Source organism: Chlorocebus sabaeus, chromosome 8, assembly GCF_047675955.1.
Source record: "Chlorocebus sabaeus isolate Y175 chromosome 8, mChlSab1.0.hap1, whole genome shotgun sequence".
NCBI lineage: Eukaryota > Metazoa > Chordata > Mammalia > Primates > Cercopithecidae > Chlorocebus > Chlorocebus sabaeus.
Window position 1 is genome coordinate 62,768,447 of NC_132911.1, and position 20,582 is coordinate 62,789,028.

The 20,582-nt window shown below is 37.7% G+C and overlaps 1 protein-coding gene across 5 annotated transcripts in view; it reads left to right on the forward strand.

Annotated features, from left to right (window-relative positions):
• The first annotated feature begins 77 nt into the window (after positions 1-77).
• SDCBP (syndecan binding protein) overlaps positions 78-20,582 on the forward strand; it is a 29,739-nt gene continuing 9,234 nt past the window's right edge. For 2 of the 5 annotated variants that reach the window (XM_008000708.3, XM_008000711.3), the window contains exons 1-4: positions 78-201; positions 11,642-11,707; positions 17,821-17,899; positions 19,147-19,256. In XM_008000708.3, the coding sequence (XP_007998899.3) occupies positions 11,657-11,707; positions 17,821-17,899; positions 19,147-19,256 (240 nt within the window). In that variant the 5' untranslated portion in view covers positions 78-201; positions 11,642-11,656. Of the gene's footprint in view, positions 202-367; positions 390-11,641; positions 11,708-17,820; positions 17,900-19,146; positions 19,257-20,582 lie in introns of those variants that run through there. The other 3 variants (XM_008000709.3, XM_008000712.3, XM_008000710.3) reach the window with 3 other exon arrangements.

A 20,582-nucleotide genomic window follows, 5' to 3' on the forward strand; every position in this document is an offset into this window, starting at 1 on the left:
CTTCACATCTACCGCCCGGTTACCTTAGGGACGTGATCACCTGACCCGGCGCCGTGCGCCTGCGCGGGCTGAAGGCGGGGGCGGTGCCATGACGCGCCTCGGGGGCGGTCCTCGGGCGCGCGCCGCTCTCTTACCCTCGGGCCTCAGAAGTCCGTGCCAGTGACCGGAGGCGGTGGCGGCGAGCGGTTCCTTGTGGGCTAGGTGAGAGGCCAAGGAGGGAGGAAGGACGCCGGTGCCGGGTCCCGGGCGGGGGGACTTGGGACAGAGGCGTGAGGGTCCCCGGGCCACTTCACGGACTGCATCCAGGTCGCAGTCGTTTTCGGGAGGCGGCGGCGACGCCCTCTCCTCAGGGTGTTCCGCGCACCGCCCTGCGCCCTGCTGGCTGGGGGGTAAGTTTGCGGGAGCAGCGCGCTCTGTCTGCCGCGACCCCGCGGGTTTCGGGCTCCCGCCGGGACTGGGGCTGGGGCCGGGGCTGGGACTGGGGCTGGGGCCGGTGCTGGCTGAGCCCGGAGGCCCGGCCGGGTGAACGCCGGCAGCCCCCGCCCCAGCTCTGGGGTTCTTCCTGGGACAGTCTCTCGATCCTTGTTTTCTCCTCGATACGATCTCGAGTTGAGTAAAGAAAGAGCCTCTGGTCACGGTTCCTCCCCGTGCTCCGCGTTTCTTGGTCTGTACTTAATCACCCTCCTTTTGGGTTATTCGGGAAGCCTGGATTTGAAAGGAGGAAGGAAGTGTTTGTTTAGTGGGCGAAGCCTTGACTTTTTTTGGAAGGGGGTGGGGAGAGGTTTTTCGCTTTGAGCTTTTTCCTGGAGAAGTTGGACCTGAGGGAGAAACGTTTCCAGTTGGGTGTGTTTAGAAGGAAATACCCCTGAGATCTGACGACTCAGAGCCTTCCTTTCAGGATTTCCTTGTAATAATGGGAAACGGAAGGCATATGGATGTGGAAAGTTTCACTTTTACCAAAGTGGGATTATTGAGTCATGGAGTCTTCGAAAGTGCCCATTTTTGAAAGGGGTTTCTAGATTATCTAGTCTGTATAACCACATACAAGTTTACTGTTGACTTTTCCATTGCGTACATTGCTTAGAAGATACGCTCGGCTTACCAAACTCTTAATATCTGCTTGTTTCAAAAATAGTTGATTAAAGGAGGACATTTACGTTGAAAAACGACGGCGGGCCTTTTTAAATTGATTTCTAAATGTATATGTGATTAGTTAAAACCCAAATTTGTTCAGTCTTTTTATTTTCCTGTTTAAGATTGAGGGATAACGGTAGAAAATATGTCCTTTTGTCTTCTGTGTTACCAACCTAATTCTATAAACTTTTGTGCCTTAAATGGTACAGAAATATTATAAATCAAGTGGTTTGTGGCACAGAATAAAAAGAAGTAGAATGACTTTTAAAATGGTCAGTAAGTAGTCACTCCATTATAAATTAAATTTAACTTTGGAGACATTAACTTTTAGTTTTGGACATTATAGGAAAAGATGTAAAAAGGAGAAAAAGAGGAACAATAGGGGAAGAATTTGCTAATGGTTGCCGGTTAAATGTACTGTTTAAAGAGTTTCTTAAAATGAGCGTGACACAACTATTTTCTCTGTTTTTGCCAGATTTGGGTACTTTTCATAGGTATTAAATGCCAAGAGATTCTAAAAAAGAAAAGCTCCCCCAAATAACTTTAAAATACTTTCTACTTTTAGCAATAGTTACGTTAGCATTTATTAATTTCTTTTCAAGTGCTGCCAACATCTTTTGTAAATGTATTGTTTTTGAGTAGGTAAACAGTCACATGTCTCAAAATTTAAGCAGTGTAAATAGGTATATAGTATCAAGTCTTCTGGCAGGCAGGCAACTTTTTTACATTTCTTAGGTATTCTTCTAGGGATATTTTATATCTACACAGGCAAACATATAAGCTGTATTTGCCTCCTTTTAGCACAAACATTAACATTTTATATACTGCTCCACATTTTGCTCTTTTTTTTCCAGTTAGTGATAATATTTCGGAGCTTTTCTAATATCAGCATGTATAGCTTTCAAGTCTTTTGCTGTTACAGTCAGTGCTGCGGTGAATAAACTTTTACGTATGTTGCTTCCTTTGTGCACGTATATTTGTACACTTCAGGTTTTGAGACCTGAAGTGATACTGCAGAGTTGGAGGGTATCTGAATTTAGAATTTTGGTAGATACTGCAAACTCACTCTCCATGGTAATTGTACTAGTTTACGCTCCCATTAGTAGTATATGAGTGTTTCTCAAAGCCTTGCTGTCAGAGAATGTTGTCAAACTTTGCATTTTTGCCAATTCACTGGGTGAGAAATGGAATCCTATGGTTAAGGATTAAATATTCTACTTAGAGTGGACTTCATATGGACATACTTCTTAATGACTGATCATCAGAAACCCCCAGGATATTTATTAAAAAGAAGAGTTCCTAAGTCTTTCCATGAAATCTGTGTCTGCCCAGGAAGCTGTTTTTATAACAACTAGAGCCTCGGGTAATTTGGCTGTGATGATTAGCCAGATTGAGAAACATTGCTCTGGAAGACTGCTTAGGATATATCAAATTGTGTTTCTAGACCTCATGTATGAGCCATCTGGAATGCTTACCATCTGGGTCCAATGGATACTTTATTTTTTCATTTTTTAGTTTTTATTTTTTTTAGAGATGGAATCTTGCTATGTTGCTCAGGCTGGTCTTGAACTCCTGGGCTCAAGCAGTCCTCCTGTCTCAGCCTCCGAAAGTGCTAGGATTACAGGCATGAGCCACACGGTTCTTGGCCTGATACTTTATTTTTACATTTTAAATTTTTCAGTCATTCTATGAATAGTTTGCAGAAGTGAAATAATGAAACACAACCTTACGGCCGGGCGCGGTGGCTCAAGCCCGTAATCCCAGCACTTTGGGAGGCCGAGACGGGCGGATCACGAGGTCAGGAGATCGAGACCATCCTGGCTAACACGGTGAAACCCTGTCTCTACTAAAAAAATACAAAAAACTAGCCGGGCGACGTGGCGGGCGCCTGTAGTCCCAGCTACTCGGGAGGCTGAGGCAGGAGAATGGCGTAAACCCGGGAGGCGCAGCTTGCAGTGAGCTGAGATCCGGCCACTGCACTCCAGCCTGGGCAGCAGAGCGAGACCTGGTCTCAAAAAAAAAAAAAAAAAAAAAAAAAGAAACACAACTTTACTAGAAGTTTTAATAACTGCTTCAACAAAAGAAACCCAGTTACTCCAAATTTTCCTGGTTTTGAAGATATCAGTAGTTGAAATAGGCAACATCTTTGAATTCAACTAATTGCTTACCAACTGTCATGTAATTTTTAAAAAAAATCAATGGTTCTGCAGTCCTAAATTTTTATTATCCCAAGATGTTTTTAATACAGGGATTCCCGACATTTTTGGCACCAGGGACTGGTTTCATGGAAGATAGTTTTTCCACAGACGGGATAGGGGAATGGTTTCAGGATGAAACTATTTCACAAGGAAAGTTGAACCTAGATCCTTTGCAGTGCAGTTCACAATAGGGTTCCTGCTCCTTTGAGAATCTAATGCTGCCACTGATCTGACAGGAGGTAGAGCTCAGGTGGTAATGCTGGCTCACCTGCCACTCACCTGCTGTGGGTGGCCTGGTTCACAATGGGCCACCGACTGGTTCTGGTCCATGGCCTGGGGGTTGGGAACTCCTGTTTTAATAGCTTAGATTAAAAGAAGCAAATAAACATAATTTCACCTTAAACAGTCACATGCCATTTTTAAGCGAGGCCAGTTGTAGTTGGTGGTTTGAGGAGGGGTAAGGTTAATACCTCAGAAAATGATGAGTATTGCCATTCTAGGTGATATTATTTGGAAAACTTTGCCAGTGTTTCCTACTTCATTAATCAGAATATTATATCCAGAGAGCAAATAAACTAGAATTCCAAAATATCACGTACGGTATTTAAGTTGAGGGCCTTTGTTCTGTACACGTATTTAAAGACTTCAAGGACATTACTCTGATATTGCCCTGAGGGGGTTGAGGGACAAATGGAAAACTTGGTACTGAGGCAGACAAAATGCATATATATATATATATATATATATATATATATAGCGTTTTGGTGTTCTGAAGAAGTCCTGAAACTATCCCAACCACTGAAAGATCTCTTAATAGAAACTATTTGGGAGTTATTTCTGAGGCCTGAGGCCTGAGATACATTGGGTTTAGGGGCCTTTCATAAGGCGTGAAGTGAGTCACAGAGATTGCAAATATTGTAGTGTGGACCAAACCTGATCAAAGCGTATGTGGGCAGTACCATTTCTTTCCAAGGAATCAGGCCAGTGGAAAAAAGCTGTAGTGATCAGGAAGGTTTGATCAAACTCTTACAGAGTAGATTTGGGAGTTTTATCTTCTTAGTGATTACTCAACTTGAAGGAAAGCCTAGAGACAAAATTCTGTAGTTTAGTTCGTACAATAATAATGTTTGATAAGAGTTGCAAGTGAGGTAAAATGAGATTCTTACACTGATGTAATAGTTACTTTCAGAATCCTCTTAAACCTCATTATTGGTCATTATAAAATTCCAGCCACAATTAGGAGGATTTCCCGGAGTTAGCTTTGTGGTTCTTGAAAAAGGGCTGTGTTTCTGACGTTCCCATTAGGTCAAAGATTTAAATATAATATGCAAGTGACTTAATGGAGCCCTTCAGAAAAATAAAGCATTTATCATTTCCACAAATGATAAATGCTTTATTTTTTACACTGCTAGGTTTTTTACACCGTTAGGCTTTTTACACTGTTAGCTTCAAAAGTACGGACTTGCCCTAAGAATATTTTGATCTTTTCAATAAGTGTTTAAAGTTATCTTATTTACTGTTGTTTTGATGACATTTGTCAAAATACTAACATTTGATATCTTCTTTTCAAAAAGTTTTTTTTTTTTTTATTGGTGAGACAGGGTGTCAGTCTGTCCACCCAGGTTAGAGTGTGGTGGCGTGACCACAGCTCACAGCAGCCTCAATCTCCTTCGCGCAGGTGGTCCTCCTACCTCAGCCCCCCGAGTAGCTGGGACTAGAGGCGTGTGCCGCTGTCCCTGGCTACTTTTTTATATTTTTTGTAGAGATGGGGTTTCTCCATGTTGCCCAAGCTGGTCGCAAACTCCTGGGCTCAAGTGATCCACTCACCTTGTTCTCCCAAACTGTTGGGATTACAGGTACTGCGCCTAGCTACATTTGATATCTTTGAGGATGAGGAAAAAGCATTTATGCTGTGTAAATATATTGAATGTGAGTCCTGCCTTTAAGTAGTGGAGATAAACATGTACTAGCTATAATCTAAGGCAGAGTTGAGAGGAGTTGGGAGGAGCAAATAATATCCATCTGAAGCCATCAAAGTCACCCGCTTTTAAGAAGCTGTCGCTTGACCTAGGCCTCAAGGCTAGCTAGGACTTTGATCGGTGGAGAGTCCTGGAAGGACATTCCTGGAAGAGAATGCACCTTTTACAAAAATATGCAGGCATGGAAGCATGTGACCTGGGTGGCAAATAGTCAGTAGGTGGTTTGCAGCTACAACATTTTAATACTTGGAAAGAAATTTAATGAAATGGGTCAAGAAAGTAAAATTGAGGAATGCTTTGTGAGAGAGTTAATTAAGATCAATACACTTAAAGCAAACCTGAAACTTACTTTTTACATCAGTGTAAATTACGGTAATATTTATTATTTTAAAAAAATTGAAAGTTCATTTTTCTTCTAGGCTTGAGTTGCTGGTGTGTGAATTAACTCAAGAGTTGTTCAGACAACTTCAGTTAATATTTATTTGAAGAGAAACTTTTATGGAGAGAAAAGTTAGGAAACCACTTCATTTTTCATGAGAACAGTGGGATTTTGAAGTTAGCCAGTGACAGAATCAAAAAAAGAAATAAAAAATAGAAATAATATTAGATGGCCGGGTAACATTCTTTTCAGTGCATTTTGGTTGTTGATATTGCAACTTGCTTTACGTTTTGTATATTATATATCATATGCATTTTGTTTATGTTGATAGAATGGCCGAAAGTTTAAATAAGACAAAAAAATTGTGTTTAAAGAAAAGGCTGCTAAGAAATTGATCCTTTGAACCAAAGAAGGTAATTCACTTTGTTCTCCTGGATTAATGCAATTAAATCATCTTTGATAGTGCTCTCTCAAGAGTGAATTTTTTTTTTTTTCCCCACAAACCCAGATTCTGTTTTTCTCTTAAGGACTGTACCAGGCCACTACTATTCACCATTGTACTGGAGATTATAGCCAGAGAAATTAGAAAAGAAACAAATAAAAGATGTATAATATCAGCAAGAAGGTGCAGTAGAAAGCTCATACACTTCTTCTCCCCACAGAAATATTGATTCAATAACAGTACACACACCAGACCTCTTTGTAAGAAATCCAGAAACTAGTTAAGAGGCTCCTGCATTCTAGGTGAGCAGTAAACCAACTGCAGTGAAGATGGTAGGAAAATTCATCCTACTTGCTCACCATAATTCATTCCCTGGCTCAGCATGGCATGAGCGAGAGGAAACTCCAGGCTCCTGGTTTTTCCTTGGGGAGGGAAAGAGAAGACTGAAACATATGTTTGACATTCAGATTTTTCAGAGGTCTGCCCAAGGGTCTGGTTTTTATTTTGCCTCAATGTAAGTTCTGACAGGAAAGGGCACCAGGTTGTGGGGTCATTGAAAACAAAATTGACAGTTCAGCATGCACTCACCATGGTCCCTCCCCACCTCCAGCATGAAACCAGCAGGAGAAAATCCTCAACTCCTGGCTTCTCCTTGGGGAGACAAAAGAGTTGGAATGTGTGTCCAGTGTTTCACCTTTTCAGTGGGCTGAGGGACTGGCTTCTGTCTTGCTTGTCTTGGAAAGCTGACAGGAGCTGGTGTATTCCAGGTGCCTGGGAGCCACTGAGAACAACAGAGAACTGGAAGACTTGTTTCTGCTCTAGAGGACCTATGGTAGGGCAGACAGAGGATGATACAGCTCAGCAGCCTGTCCCTAGGTATGGCATGAAAGGGGTTAGGGAGAGAATAGTGGAGTATGTGTCAACACTTCAGAGAGCTACCCCCAAGGGACTGGCTTCTGTTTCACCTGACTTGGAGCACAGGCAGGAGTGGACATACTCTAAAAGCCCACTGACAGGAAAGGGCACCAGGTTGGAGGCCTCCGAAAACAAAAGAGAGCTGGGTGGCTTGCAGCAGCTCCAGAGAACCTGAAGTACTATAGACATATAGCACAGGGAGCAAAAGATTATGAGATCCTGAAAAAGGAAACCAGCAAGTTCATCTTGAGAATTTATACACACTGGTAGAGAAGAAGCATGCTCAGGAAAGGTTCAGAAGGCATGCAGAATCTCTAGTCAGGCTGATCAGTGAGGATCTTTCTCTCTACAGAGCCAGTCCACAAAGACTGGCAGGGGTGATATTTTTTCAAATGCTTGGATCCCAACATGCTGTTAAAAGGCACACAAAGAAATAGGGAAACATGGCACAATCAAAGGGTCAAAATATCCAGAAACCTACTTTAAGGAAACACTTTAAGATATCTTTATTATCTCAGAAGGAATTCAGACTGACCACCATAAACATGTTCAGTGACCCAAGGAAAATGCTGCATGAACAAAATGGTGTCAACAAAGAGATTGAAAACATAAAAAGGAACCAAACAAACATTGTAACAGATGCAATATGCTTTGACCGAATTGAAAGATTTACAAGAGGAGTTTAGCAGCAGTGTTTTTCAAGGAGAAGAATTAGTGAACTTGAAGCCAGGTCATTTGAAATTATCCAGTCAGAGAAGCAAAAAGAAAAAGAATAAAAAAAGAATGAAGAAGCCTAGAGTACTAATGGGAGAGCATCAATTGTATCAATATAGATTGTATGGAAGTTCCATATGTTGGAAAGAGAAAGGAGCAAAAAGCTTATTTGAAGAAATAATGACCAAAACTTCCCAAATTGAAGGAAGGCAGTGGACATCCAGATTCAAGAAGCCCAATGGACTCCAGAGTAGAACAACCCAAAGACATCCACATGGAAACACACTATAATCAAATTGTCAAAGAATTTTGAAAGCAGCAGGATAAGAACAACTTGTCATGTACAAAGGAGATTCTGTAGGACTCTAAGTGGATTTCTTAGCAGGAACCTTGCAGGTCAGAAAGAAGTGGGATGATATAGTCAAACTGCTGGAAGAAAAACTGCCAGCAAAGTACTGTATATGGCAAAGTTTTTCTTTAAAAGTAAAAGAGAAATAAGATTGTCAAAATCTGAGAGAGTTCATCACCACTATATCTGACTTAAATGCTAATGGGAGTCTGTTAAATGGAAACAAAAGGATGTTCAATGTGAAAGTATAAAATTAAATGATAAAGCTATGGACAAATACAGACCTGCATATTATTGTAATGGTGGTGAGTAAATCACCTATTTCTGATATATAAGTCTAAGACAAAAGTATAAGTGCTTATAACTATAAAAATATTAATAGATGCACAACATAAAAGATGTAATTTGTGACATCAGTAATGCAGTATGGGGATGGATGAAAAGAAGCAGTATTGTATGCAGTTGAAGTTATCAGCTTAAAATAGATTTATTAGAAGATGTTTTATTTAAGCTCCATGGTAGCCACAAAGAAGATACCTATAGAAAATACACACACACAAATAAGGAATTTTATTAAAAAAAAAAAAAAGAAACAAAAAGCATGATGGCAAGAGAGGAAAGGAAGGACAAAAAAGTTTCAAGTTAGACAATCATTAACAAAATGTCATTGTAAGTCCTTCCCTATCAGTAATAACTTTAAATGTACTAAACTCTCCAATGAAAAGACATAGAGGGGATGAATGGAATAAAAAAAAAAAAAAACCAAGAGCCAGCTATACCCAGTTTATAAGAGACTCACTTCAGATTTAAGGACACCTTTTATTTATTTATTTATTTTTACAGAAATGGATATACTGATTCTAAAACTGATACTGAATTGGTAGGGGTTTAGAATAGCCAAAACAATTTCGAAAAAGAACAAAGTGGGAGAATTCACATTAACTGATTTTAAAACTTAATACAAATGTACAGTACTCAAGACTGTGTAGTACTGGTATAAGAATAGACATATAGATCAATGAAATAGAATTGAGATTGCAGAAATAAGTGCATACAGTTATGATCAATTGATTTTCAACAACAGTGCCAAGACAATTCAAAAAAGTTATTTTCAAAAAGTGGTGCTGAAATAACTGGGTTTCCACATGGATAATAATGAATATGGATCTATACCACACATTATGTACAAAATTAACATAAAATAGATCAAAGATATAAATGCAGGAATTAAAGACATAACATTTTTAGAAGAAAACATAAGGATAAGTCTTCATAACCTTGAGTTGGGCAATAGTTTCTGAGATGTTATATCTAAAGCATAAGCAACCAAGAAGAAATATAGATTCAACTTCATCAGAATTAAAAACCTCATACTGCAAAATGCACTGTGAAAAAAATGAAAAGACAATCTTCAGAATAAGAAAAATATTTGTAAATCATATATGATAGTGGTGTATGATATGGTCTGAATGTTTGTGACCGTGTCCCTCCATTCATATGTCGAATCCTGTAATCATCAAGGGGACGGTATTAGAGTTACCATATGACCCAGCGGTTGCATGCTTAGCTATATTCCAAGAGAATTAAAGATGCATTTATTTAAAAAGTATATAAACTCACATATTATTTGCTAACAATGCAAATGCTCATTGGCATTTTTAACAGCATTATTTATAATAGCCAAAAAGTGCAAATAACCCAAATGTTATGAGCTGATGACAGCATAAATATAATGTGGTATACATACAGTGGAATATTATTCCGCTATGCAAATGAATGAAATACTGATAAATGCTCCAACACAGATGAACCTTGAACATATGCTGTGTGAAAGAAGCCAGATGCAGAAGGCCACATATCCTAAGATTCTAGATTAAGTATCCAGAGCAGGTAAATCCAGAGGCGAGAAAGTGTATGTTGCCTGGAGCTGGAAGGAGGGTAGAATGGGGAGGCATGCGTTTTCTTTTGGGGAGGATGGAAATCTTCGAAGATAGGTGGTGGAGATGATTGTAGAAGTCTGTGAATACATTAAAAACCATTGCATTGTATACTTTGAAAGGCTGAATTTTAGAGTGTGTGAATTATATTAATTAAAAAAAAACTGCTGTCCAACTGGGAGACAGAGACCATATAGTGATTTTAACAGTGGAGGTTTAATACACAGAACTATTAGTTATAACATGATTGAAGAAATAGAGATTGACTTGTAAGAAGTAAAGACAACTTTGAAGAATACTGTAAGAGCAGACTTACTAAGTAGCCACTAACTCTAGGGCTGCTCCCTTACCTGGGCTGCGATCCAGGTCTGGTTGAAGAGGGGACAGATGGCACTGGACCTTGCTTCTGGAACTTCCCTGAAATTCTCCCTCTGGCGTTCTGAACCTTGGAATTTGCTGCAGAAGCCACATGACGGGGTTGAGAAAGCTGCTCTGGGAGATTCCTTGGTGGTGGCATTCTGCTGCAGAGTTACTCAACAGAGTGCTGGGGTCAGCTTCTGCATGCTTATGGAACTACTTCCTGCAGGTTGCAAGATGCTGTAGGAGCAGGTACTGCAGGAGTCTGACTAGAGTAGTACATTGGAACCATGAGGAGAAAACCTCTTCCTCCTACAGTGTACCTCCAGTTGCCTCTACTGACAAGGCTTAACATCATCCCAGCTGGTAACAGAGCAATGTTGAAAGAGCTCAGCTCCATTTTGGGAGAGAAAGCAGTAAGAAGTGGATTTGGAAATAGGAGGTAATAAATTGATACCTGAATCAAGAATCTTAACATCAAACCATATACCAGTTTAGCATATATTCTGTTTTATTGGGTTGAGTGAAAGTATCAGGTATTTATCTCAAAACAGCTAAATAAAATTTAAAATATGTATTCATATAATACGTTAAGAGAATTGTGTTTTAAATTATTACACAAAGCAATTTATAACTAAAAAACATACTTTACTTAACATAGAAGTATTTTAAATGAAATGTAAAAATTTCCCTCTTATTCCTCACTCCTTTACCATCTGTCTTCTGAAGATAAATCTGTTAGTTAATACAGTTTCTTCTGTATACATATATGTGTGTATATATTTTTCTTAGTAATAGAGGTTTCATGTATTGTTACTACATATGGTCTGCTTTTAGGCTTTTATTGTTAGAAGGAAATGTAGCTGTGTGGTGCCCAAGGGCATTGTACTAAGGGTAGTTACGTAGTCCTGGCTAAGTTGCAAGTACTTGTGTAAGTTAGGAGTAAGTCAAATAACTATTCTATTTGATTTTCTAAGTTTGTAAAATGAAGGGACTTTTACTTGAGAGGAATTTTAAAAATCGGTGATGGATATAGTTCAGTAATAATATTAGGGGAAGAGAGGTAGTTTAGTGATACTTAAGTAGCAGCTGACTTTTGGTATGGCCTATATATTCCTATTTTTTAATATGTTTTGCAATTTAAATGTTTTTTATTGTGTTAAATAGTTATACGTGTTTATGTGTCTATTTCCATTTCCGTGACATCAGAGTAATATAACTTTCTTTTTTTTTTTAGAAGAATCCTGCAAAAATGTCGCTCTATCCATCTCTTGAAGACTTGAAGGTAGACAAAGTAATTCAGGTATGATAGTTTAAATACTTTTTTCAAAACAAGCACAGTAACATCTTGCTTGAAGTAAAGCAGGATAGCTAAATGGCAGATATATTTGTTCATTTTTACACTTCATAAACCTTTCTTTAGTTTTATTAATTGCAGACTAAAAAGTTTACAGACAAACTAGCAATTTTTTTTCATTTCACTGTGAATTAATAGGCATGAGATTTTTTTTAATTTGACTTACACTTTTTACATGTCGTTTAATTTTCTAAAATTTAAATTATATGTAACATATTTGAGTTGACAAAATATGCTCCAATTTTTTAGATATTCATAGTTTTGTATAAAATTGGTATGTTTGTCTTTTGGATCTTTAGGTATGACCACTCTTTAAAGTAATTCTCTGCCTCCTAATTGAAGTTAAAATTACAGAAATAGTGGAGTACATGCTACTTTTAGAAGAGCAGTTATTTAAAAGCACAGGGAAAGTGTAGTGATTTCTTTCCTTTGAGAGATGAGCAGCAGACATTTCACTTGTTCATTCTCTAAATGACTGTGTAGAGATTGCAGTATGTCTCATTGCATTGAGTTGAAAATTTTTATAGTCCTTTGTATTTTGAAGACACATGCTTCTGCTTAAGAACAAAGTGAGGAATTGGGACCAATTCTGGCTATTTGGGAAATTTTTGATAATTATTTTAACTGAGGATAATCTGTAGTATATGATGGATTTGTCTGTTTACGGTTAGCTTTCAACTTGATCTCTTTATCAATTTAGAATTTCTTCAGCTATTGTTTATTATTTTAATTTGACAAAATAAATGAAAACTCCTTACCTTGAAGATCATTTTATTGGTGTCCTGTCTTCAATTTACTAGAAAGTGAGATTTACTTATTGATAATTGAATTATGAACAATTATTTTCTATCATAGATCCAGTATGGATATTAAAATGAGGGTTGTAAAATCTCTGAAATCTACAGTTCAGCTGCCAAGGCTTTGATGCCTCAGAGTTTCTCGTGGCCTATTCAGTCATCTTTTACATGTTCCTATCACTTCTTTAGTATTTTGTCAGTATTTTCTTCATGTGGTTTTATTTCCACGTAGTTCATCTAAACAAGCACTCTTTTTATTTTATTTATTTATTTTTTTGAGACGGAGTCTCGCTCTGTAGCCCAGGCTGGAGTGCAGTGGCCGGATCTCAGCTCACTGCAAGCTCCGCCTCCCGGGTCCACGCCATTCTCCTGCCTCAGCCTCCCGAGTAGCTGGGACTACAGGCGCGCGCCACCTCGCCCGGCTAGGTTTTTTTGTATTTTTCAGTAGAGACAGGGTTTCACCGTGTTAGCCAGGATGGTCTCGATCTCCTGACCTCGTGATCCACCCGTCTCGGCCTCCCGAAGTGCTGGGATTACAGGCTGTAGCCACCGCGCCCGGCCCCCAAGCACTCTTTTTAAAAGACTTTTGTCTGAAATATTCAGCTTTCCAGAGTAACTGCTTAGCCATTAATATGACATCAACACATTAACTGATAAGGATTTTTAGGTGGACCCGTAAGAATAACTAATCTGTTCTTTGTTTTCATCCTTTTTTTGTTAGGTTTTTATGGAATTGAATGTAAATTTACCATAGTCAGATATGAGCTGAGGCTTTTGATTTTGAAAACAGCAGCAGCAGAAGAGTTGATATTGACAAATATTGGAATGAAAAATAAAGAGGGCTACAATCTGTATCATGCTGCCCTCTTTAAGCAGAAGTGAATTACATAGATATTTACATTAAAGAACCTTTTATGTTCAGAGCAGAAAGCAGCTGGGAGATAGAACAGTGAATAAAGAGTGGGAAACATGGTTCTTTTATTACCCCGGAATTTAAAAATATTCCTAATCTAGCCATTAAACTCTTTGGCTGTAGTTTTTTGTGTGTGTGTGTGTGCATCATTTTCTAAGGTGGATGATACTCATGTTTGTTTTTATTCTTAAGATTCCCCTGAAACGGTGTTATGAAGGAAGGTAGTATTCATTTTCTCATCTGCTGGCCTTTAACACCACAGCAAAGCTAAATTACAGCAATGAACCAACCATTCGTATTTTGTAAACTATTCTGCAGTAGCCATTAGGCTGTGGCTTTTAACATCATACAGTCCCTAGACCTTTCTCTCCATTCCAAATCCTGACAAAGAGCCTATGGTTTCCTCTACTTATGCAAAGTAAGCTTTTAGTAAATAATGATATATAGAACCAGAGCTTATCAGTTTCCTAATACGGTGGGCAGAATTTGGCAGAAGTGATGCTACAAGCATGTTTTTTCCACATCCTTTCTGTTAATGGCAGAAATAATAGGCCCTGGCATGCTCCTTGGGGCACCCGTAATCCCTTTTTTTTTTTTTTTAGTAGTGTCAGATTTCAAAGTAAGTTTGAAATAAGTAGCTACATTTAATGGTTTACAGTACTTAAAATTGGGTTACATCCTTTTGTTTCATTTTTACTGCAAATAACATAATTAAATTTATATAACTTTGTTTGCAGGGAGCTTTCTATATGTATTCTTCAGTATTCCTTGGATTAAAAACAATAGCAATGAAAGAATAGAAAATCATAACTACATACAAAGGAGAAGTGTTTTAAATTAGTAAGCTGTGTTTTAGAGCAATTTTAGATTTGCAACAAAATTGATCCGAAAGTACGGTACACCCTCTGTCCTCACACATGCACAACCTCCCCCAGTATCAGCATCTGCACCAGAGCGGTACATCTGGCTCATTAATATCACCTGAAGTTTACATATTTTCATTACATTAGGTTCACTGTTGGTGTTACATGTTCTATGGATTTTGACAAATGTATAGTGATGTGTATATAGTCATGTGTTGCTTAAAGACGGGTATATTCTGAGCAATGCCACATTAGACAGTTTGTTGTGCAAACATTATAGAGTGTACTTCCACAAATCTAGATGGCATAGCCTACTACACATCTAAGCAATATGGTATAGTCTGTTGTTCCTATGCTGCAAACCTGTATGATCCCACCTGTGTGATACAGTAACACTGCATGTTACTGTACTGAATACTGTAGGCAGTTGTTACACAATAGTATTTGTGTATCTAAACACAGAAAAGGTATGGTAAAAATACAATGTAAAAGATTTAAAATGGTACATCTGTATATGGCACTTACCATGAATGGAGCTTCCAGGACTAGAAGTTGCTCTGAGTGAGTCAGTGAGTTGAGTGGTGAGTGAATGTGAGGCCTAGGACATTACTGTACACTGCTGTAGACTTTATCAACACTCTATACTTGGGCTGCACTAAATTTACTTAAAGATTTTTCTTTGTCGAATTATAAATTAACCTTAGCTTCCTGTAACTTTAATTTCTTAACTTTCTGACTTTTGTAATAACATAGATTAAGACACAACACATGGTACAGCTGTATAAAATATTTCTTTATATCCTGATTCTATAAGCTTTTTTCCTATTTTTTAAATTTTTAGTTTTTTAAAATTGCTTGTAAGTTTGTTAAAAACTAAAACACACACTCACATTAGCCTAGGCCCGCACAGGGTCAGGATCATCAATATCACTGTCTTCCACCTCCACATTGTCCCACTGAAAGGTCTTCAGAGGCAGTAACATGCATGGAGTTGTCATCTCCAATGATAACAGCGCCTTCTGGAATACCTCCTGAAGGACCTGCCTGAGACTGTTTTACAGTTAACTGTTTTTGTAAGTAGAAGGATATACTCTAAAGATAAAGTGTATAACACAAGAAATACATAAATGAGTAACATAGTCATTTATTATCAAGTATTATGTACCATGAATAATCGTAGGTGCTAGACTTTTTTATATATGACTAGCAGTGCAGTAAGCTTATTTACACCACCATCACCACAAACTAATGAGTTGTGTTACGGCAGCTATGATGTCACTAGGCAGCAGGAATTTTTGAACTCTTTTATAATCTCATGGGACCACTGTTGTATATGTGGTTCATCATTGATCAGAACATGCAGCACATGACTGTATAACATTGTAGCATTAGACAGAATAGGTTCACTGCTCTAAAAATCCTTTAATGCCTGTTCTTTCTTCCCTTCCAGAAACTCCTGGCAACCAATAATTTGCTTTTGCTTTTGTATTTTTTTAGCGTCAGGATGTCGCTCTGTTGCCCAGGCTGGAGTACGGTGGCACAGTCATAGTTCACTGCAGCCTCCATCCTCCTGCCACAGCCTCCTAAGTAGCTGGAACTACAAGCATACACCACCACATCTAGCTAGCTTTAAAAACATTTTTTTTTCTCCTGAGATGGAGTCTTGCTCTGTCACCAGGCTGGAGTGCAGTGGTACGGTCTTGGCTCACTGCAACCTCCGCCTCCTGGGTTCAAGCAATTCTCCCTGCCTCAGCCTCCCGGGTAGCTGGAATTTACAGGCACCCATCACCATGCCCAGCTAATTTCTGTATTTTTACTAGAGATGGGGTTTTGCCATGTTGGCCATGAGAAACATGACAACATGCCATGTTGGTCAGCTGAACTCCTGACTTCAGGTGATCTGCCCACCTCGGCCTACCAAAGTACTGGGATTACAGGCATGAGCCACTGTGCCCGGCCAAAACAGTTTTTTGCATAGGCAGGGTTTTCCTATGTTGCCCAGGCTGGTCTTGAACTCCAGGCCTCAAGCACCTCTCCAACTCGGCTTCCCAAAGTGTTGGGATTAAAGGCCTGAGCCACCGTGCCTAGCCTAATATTTTATTATCTCCACAATTTTGCGTTTTTCAAAATGTCATAGTTAGAATCATAAAGTATGTAGCCTTTTCAGGTTGGCTTCTTTCACTTAGTAATATCCACTTAAGTTTCCTCCATGTCTTTTCATGTCTTTATAGCTCTTTTTTTTTTTTTTTCAGTGCTGCACGGTACTTTTTTTGTTAGACATGATTGAAGAAGTAATATAACAAGCCACTAGCTCCTTTTAGCTAATCATGGTGAAAGAACTTTCAAAGTTCAACACGTGTTCAATTTGTGGATTGTTATTTACAGTTATAAAGATGTTCATGCTGTATTTTGTTTAAATCTAGACTGTTTAACAAATTATGAAATAATGAATATTAAAGGATGACTCAACAAGTATATCAGAACATATGACTTTAGTACCATTCAAAGCTTTTGTAGGCTTTACTTATTTAACTTAAGCTTTCATATCTCCAAAGCATCTTTGGGACTACTCTTGACATTGATTTTAGGGCTAGGTTGAGATACTACTATGAACTTCATTTTTAAAATTACACGTTTCCAATAAAGTAAAAAGTTGGTAGAGATTGGTCATACAACTTATTACCAAACTTGTCTCTAATGACATATAGCTATTTCAGAAAGTCAGATCTAATGGTAAAGGATAAAGTATTTCCATCAGTGAAATACTTCATATGATATAGGCCATCGAGGCAGCCCTGAGAAGTGGATACTTGGGCATGAATAGCACTGATAAATGCTAGAGTGTCAGTGTGTGTCAGAATGATTTTGGCAAGTTTAACAGTTACAAATTATATTACCTTCTCATCGTCCATTTATGTCAGTGATAAACTGTGCTTTTTCATAATTTCTGATATTCTAAAAGTGTTTAGCATAAACCCCTTGCTATACTTGCTGCGATGAAGATGATTTCAGTGGGACATGCTAAAATGGTAAATATTAGCAACTTAGTATTTATTTTTTAGGTGTTTTTCTGATATGTGACTTTTTATATGAATATGGGTATGCTTTTTTCTTATGCAAATAAAATATTTTTACTTGGACTAATTAGTAAAAGAATAATGAAAATGTAAAATTTATTCATTTTAGAATGCACTTTGAAAATATTTATTGTGGCAGCACTATGAAATACTGGTTATAAGACATGAGAATAGTACTTCTACAATTTTTTTGTGATAGCCTTAAAAGTATTTAGAATATCAGATATAGTTTTGATTTGCAGATTTCCTTTGAAAAAATGTATTGCTGACATGTTTGAAATTAAACTTTCTTACATAAATCTTCATTGTTTTAGTTTCTTTTTGGAAGTACTGGATTTAGCTTATAAATTATATAAGAATATAAAGTAAGTATAGCATATTGTTAAAATTTTCTTCTTTTCTTTTTCAGGCTCAAACTGCTTTTTCTGCAAACCCTGCCAATCCAGCAATTTTGTCAGAAGCTTCTGCTCCTATCTCTCAAGATGGAAGTAGGTTTATACTTTGAGTTCATTCTCTGTGAACAGAAATATTGTTATCTTCTTTTGCTCAAATAAGGAATCCAAGATTTTTTTTTCTTGACAGGCTGCATAAAATTGGTAGTTAAGCTCAAATAGTTATGAATAAGAAAAAAAATTTACTTCAAAAAATAACCCTTTTTCTAATTAAGATAGTGAACTGTGGATATGAGGATGTATTTCATGGCTTAATGAAAATTGATTTTAGACTGACTTGTAAATCCCTAACATGTGACTGATTCATTTATGAATGAATTATATATATGAATTCACATGTAAGAACTTTATGAATTCACATTTAAGAACTATCATCATGCTGCTGCTGTTGAACTTTCTGAATTGTCTTCTGTCTTTCCTATGGGAGCTTCTGAAATTTCCAACCACCTCCTCTTTGGGAAGCCTCTTAAATATTGAGGCCTTTATTCATTCTCTGTATCCTGTCTTTGGTCCCTTTTTTCTTCAAGGTTCAGAGGGATTCAGGACAGAGCTTCTAAATACTATGACTTAAGATACAAAATAAGTGTTAAATAAGTTTTGTGGCCTGTCATTTTGTCTTACAACAGTTTATAACCTTGCCTCATAGAAAATTCATTTTAAGTCACAGATAATTTAAGTCTCATGCAGAAAAGAGCTTTTGGAAATAGTATATAACTACTACTAAGTGAAATAATGTTAATATTTAAAAATACCATTTGCAGGATTTCATTGGAATGTGGTTAAAATTATTAAAATGATAAGACACTAAATAAATTTACAAGCTTTCAAAAAAAAAATTGTTCAGAAGAATCATTCCATAGCCCTGTTTACAGAATGAGTTATAAAGTAGCTGACTTGACAAATAGATATTTTGGTCAGTTGTTCTGAAATGGTAAGTGGTACTCTTACTAGATTCCTAATCAAGTAGGTTTATTTTAAGAAACAGGAAAGGCAAGATAGTTTATTTGGAAAAGTTATTTCTACTTTTGAGTGTTTAGGAATCTGGTTGTTTCAGTTCAGATGTCTTCATATTTTATGAATTTTAAACATTTTCTGTATTTTCCATTTCTAATGGTTACAGAGATGGGGAGATGCCTTTCCAAATTGCTACTTTAAATTCATTCTAGATTTTGTAACTTAAGTATAATTTCCTTAATACGCAGAAGCCCATAATAAAAGAAGTTTTCATTTTGTGTATTCTGTAAGTACTTTTTAATTTATTCATTCATTCATTTACTTATTAGATCTCTATCCCAAACTATATCCGGAGCTGTCTCAATACATGGGGCTGAGTTTAAATGAAGAAGAAATACGTGCAAATGTGGCCGTGGTTTCTGGTGCACCACTTCAGGGGGTATGTACAGTGTAATTAATTTTGAATTATATAAAACCACACTTTACATGTTAATATAACCTTGCCTGTTTGTGGCTAACTCAAAAATATACAATAGCATTGAACCTCACTTCGCAGAAATTTTAGACTTCCTTTTGGATATCATTTCTTACATAGTCTACTTCATTTTGTGCTACACTGTTTTGAGTTTATTAGGATTTAGATTCAGATACCTTTTACTATTTCATTCTCCTTTGTCTTCTGCATTTAGTCATTTACTAAGTCCTGTTGATTCTGTTTCTGTTTCTTGTATTCATTTTGTCTGTTTTTTATCCATTCTAGTCCTACTATAACCATATTCAGGGTTTCTATACTTCTAGCCTTCATTATTATAGTACTCTCTTAAATTTCCTCTAGTAACTTATTTCGATGGTACTAAGCTGTTGCTAAGTTAATCATTCTGAAATACACATATAGGTCTATCGTATCTTTGTTGCTCATAATCTTTTTTGTTGTTGTTGTTGTTGTTGTTGTTGAGACGGAGTCTCACTCTGTCACCCAGGCTGGAGTGCAATGGTGTGATCTCAGCTCACTGCAACCTCTGCCTCTTGGGTTCAAGTGATTCTCCTGCCTTAGCCTCCCAAGTAGCTGGGACTACAAGTGCGTGCCACCACGCCCGGCTAATTTTTTGTATTTTTAGTAGAGACCGGGTTTCACCATGTTGACCACACTGGTCTCAAACACCTGACTTCAGGTGATCCACCTGCCTCGACCTCCCAGAGTGCTGGGATTACAGGCATGAGCCACTGCGCCCAGCCTTTGCTCTTAGTCTTTTAACATTCTTTTTGAAATCCAAAGCTCCATGTAATTAGACTCCATATTCTAGCTTAATTATAATGGATCTGATAACCTTTTATTAAGGTTATTGCTATGACCATAGCACTTTGTACTACTTATTATAATTGTAGTTAAATCTGTGTCTGTCTTGTTGCCATATCCCAATGCATATACAGTACCTAGCATTTATGTATTTACCAAATATTTATTGAAAACTTGTGTTAGTGGTGATGCAGTTGGGAAAACAAATAATACTAGGTATTTTAAGAGGTTGAAAAATTGAAAAAAACATAAATGGACATAGATGTAATTGCAGATAGCTAGCTGCTTCTCCTAGGACTGGGATGACACAGGGGAGAGACTGGAGTTAGCAGAACCTAGAACCTTGAGGGAAGAGCCCCACAGAGCTGGGACTCAGACTTTGAATGAGTGGACACTACTGGTGCCTCTGAGGGGTTGTAATGAGGCTGGTTCTGGGAGTGTCAGTAAAAGCTGCAGATTGGAACCAAC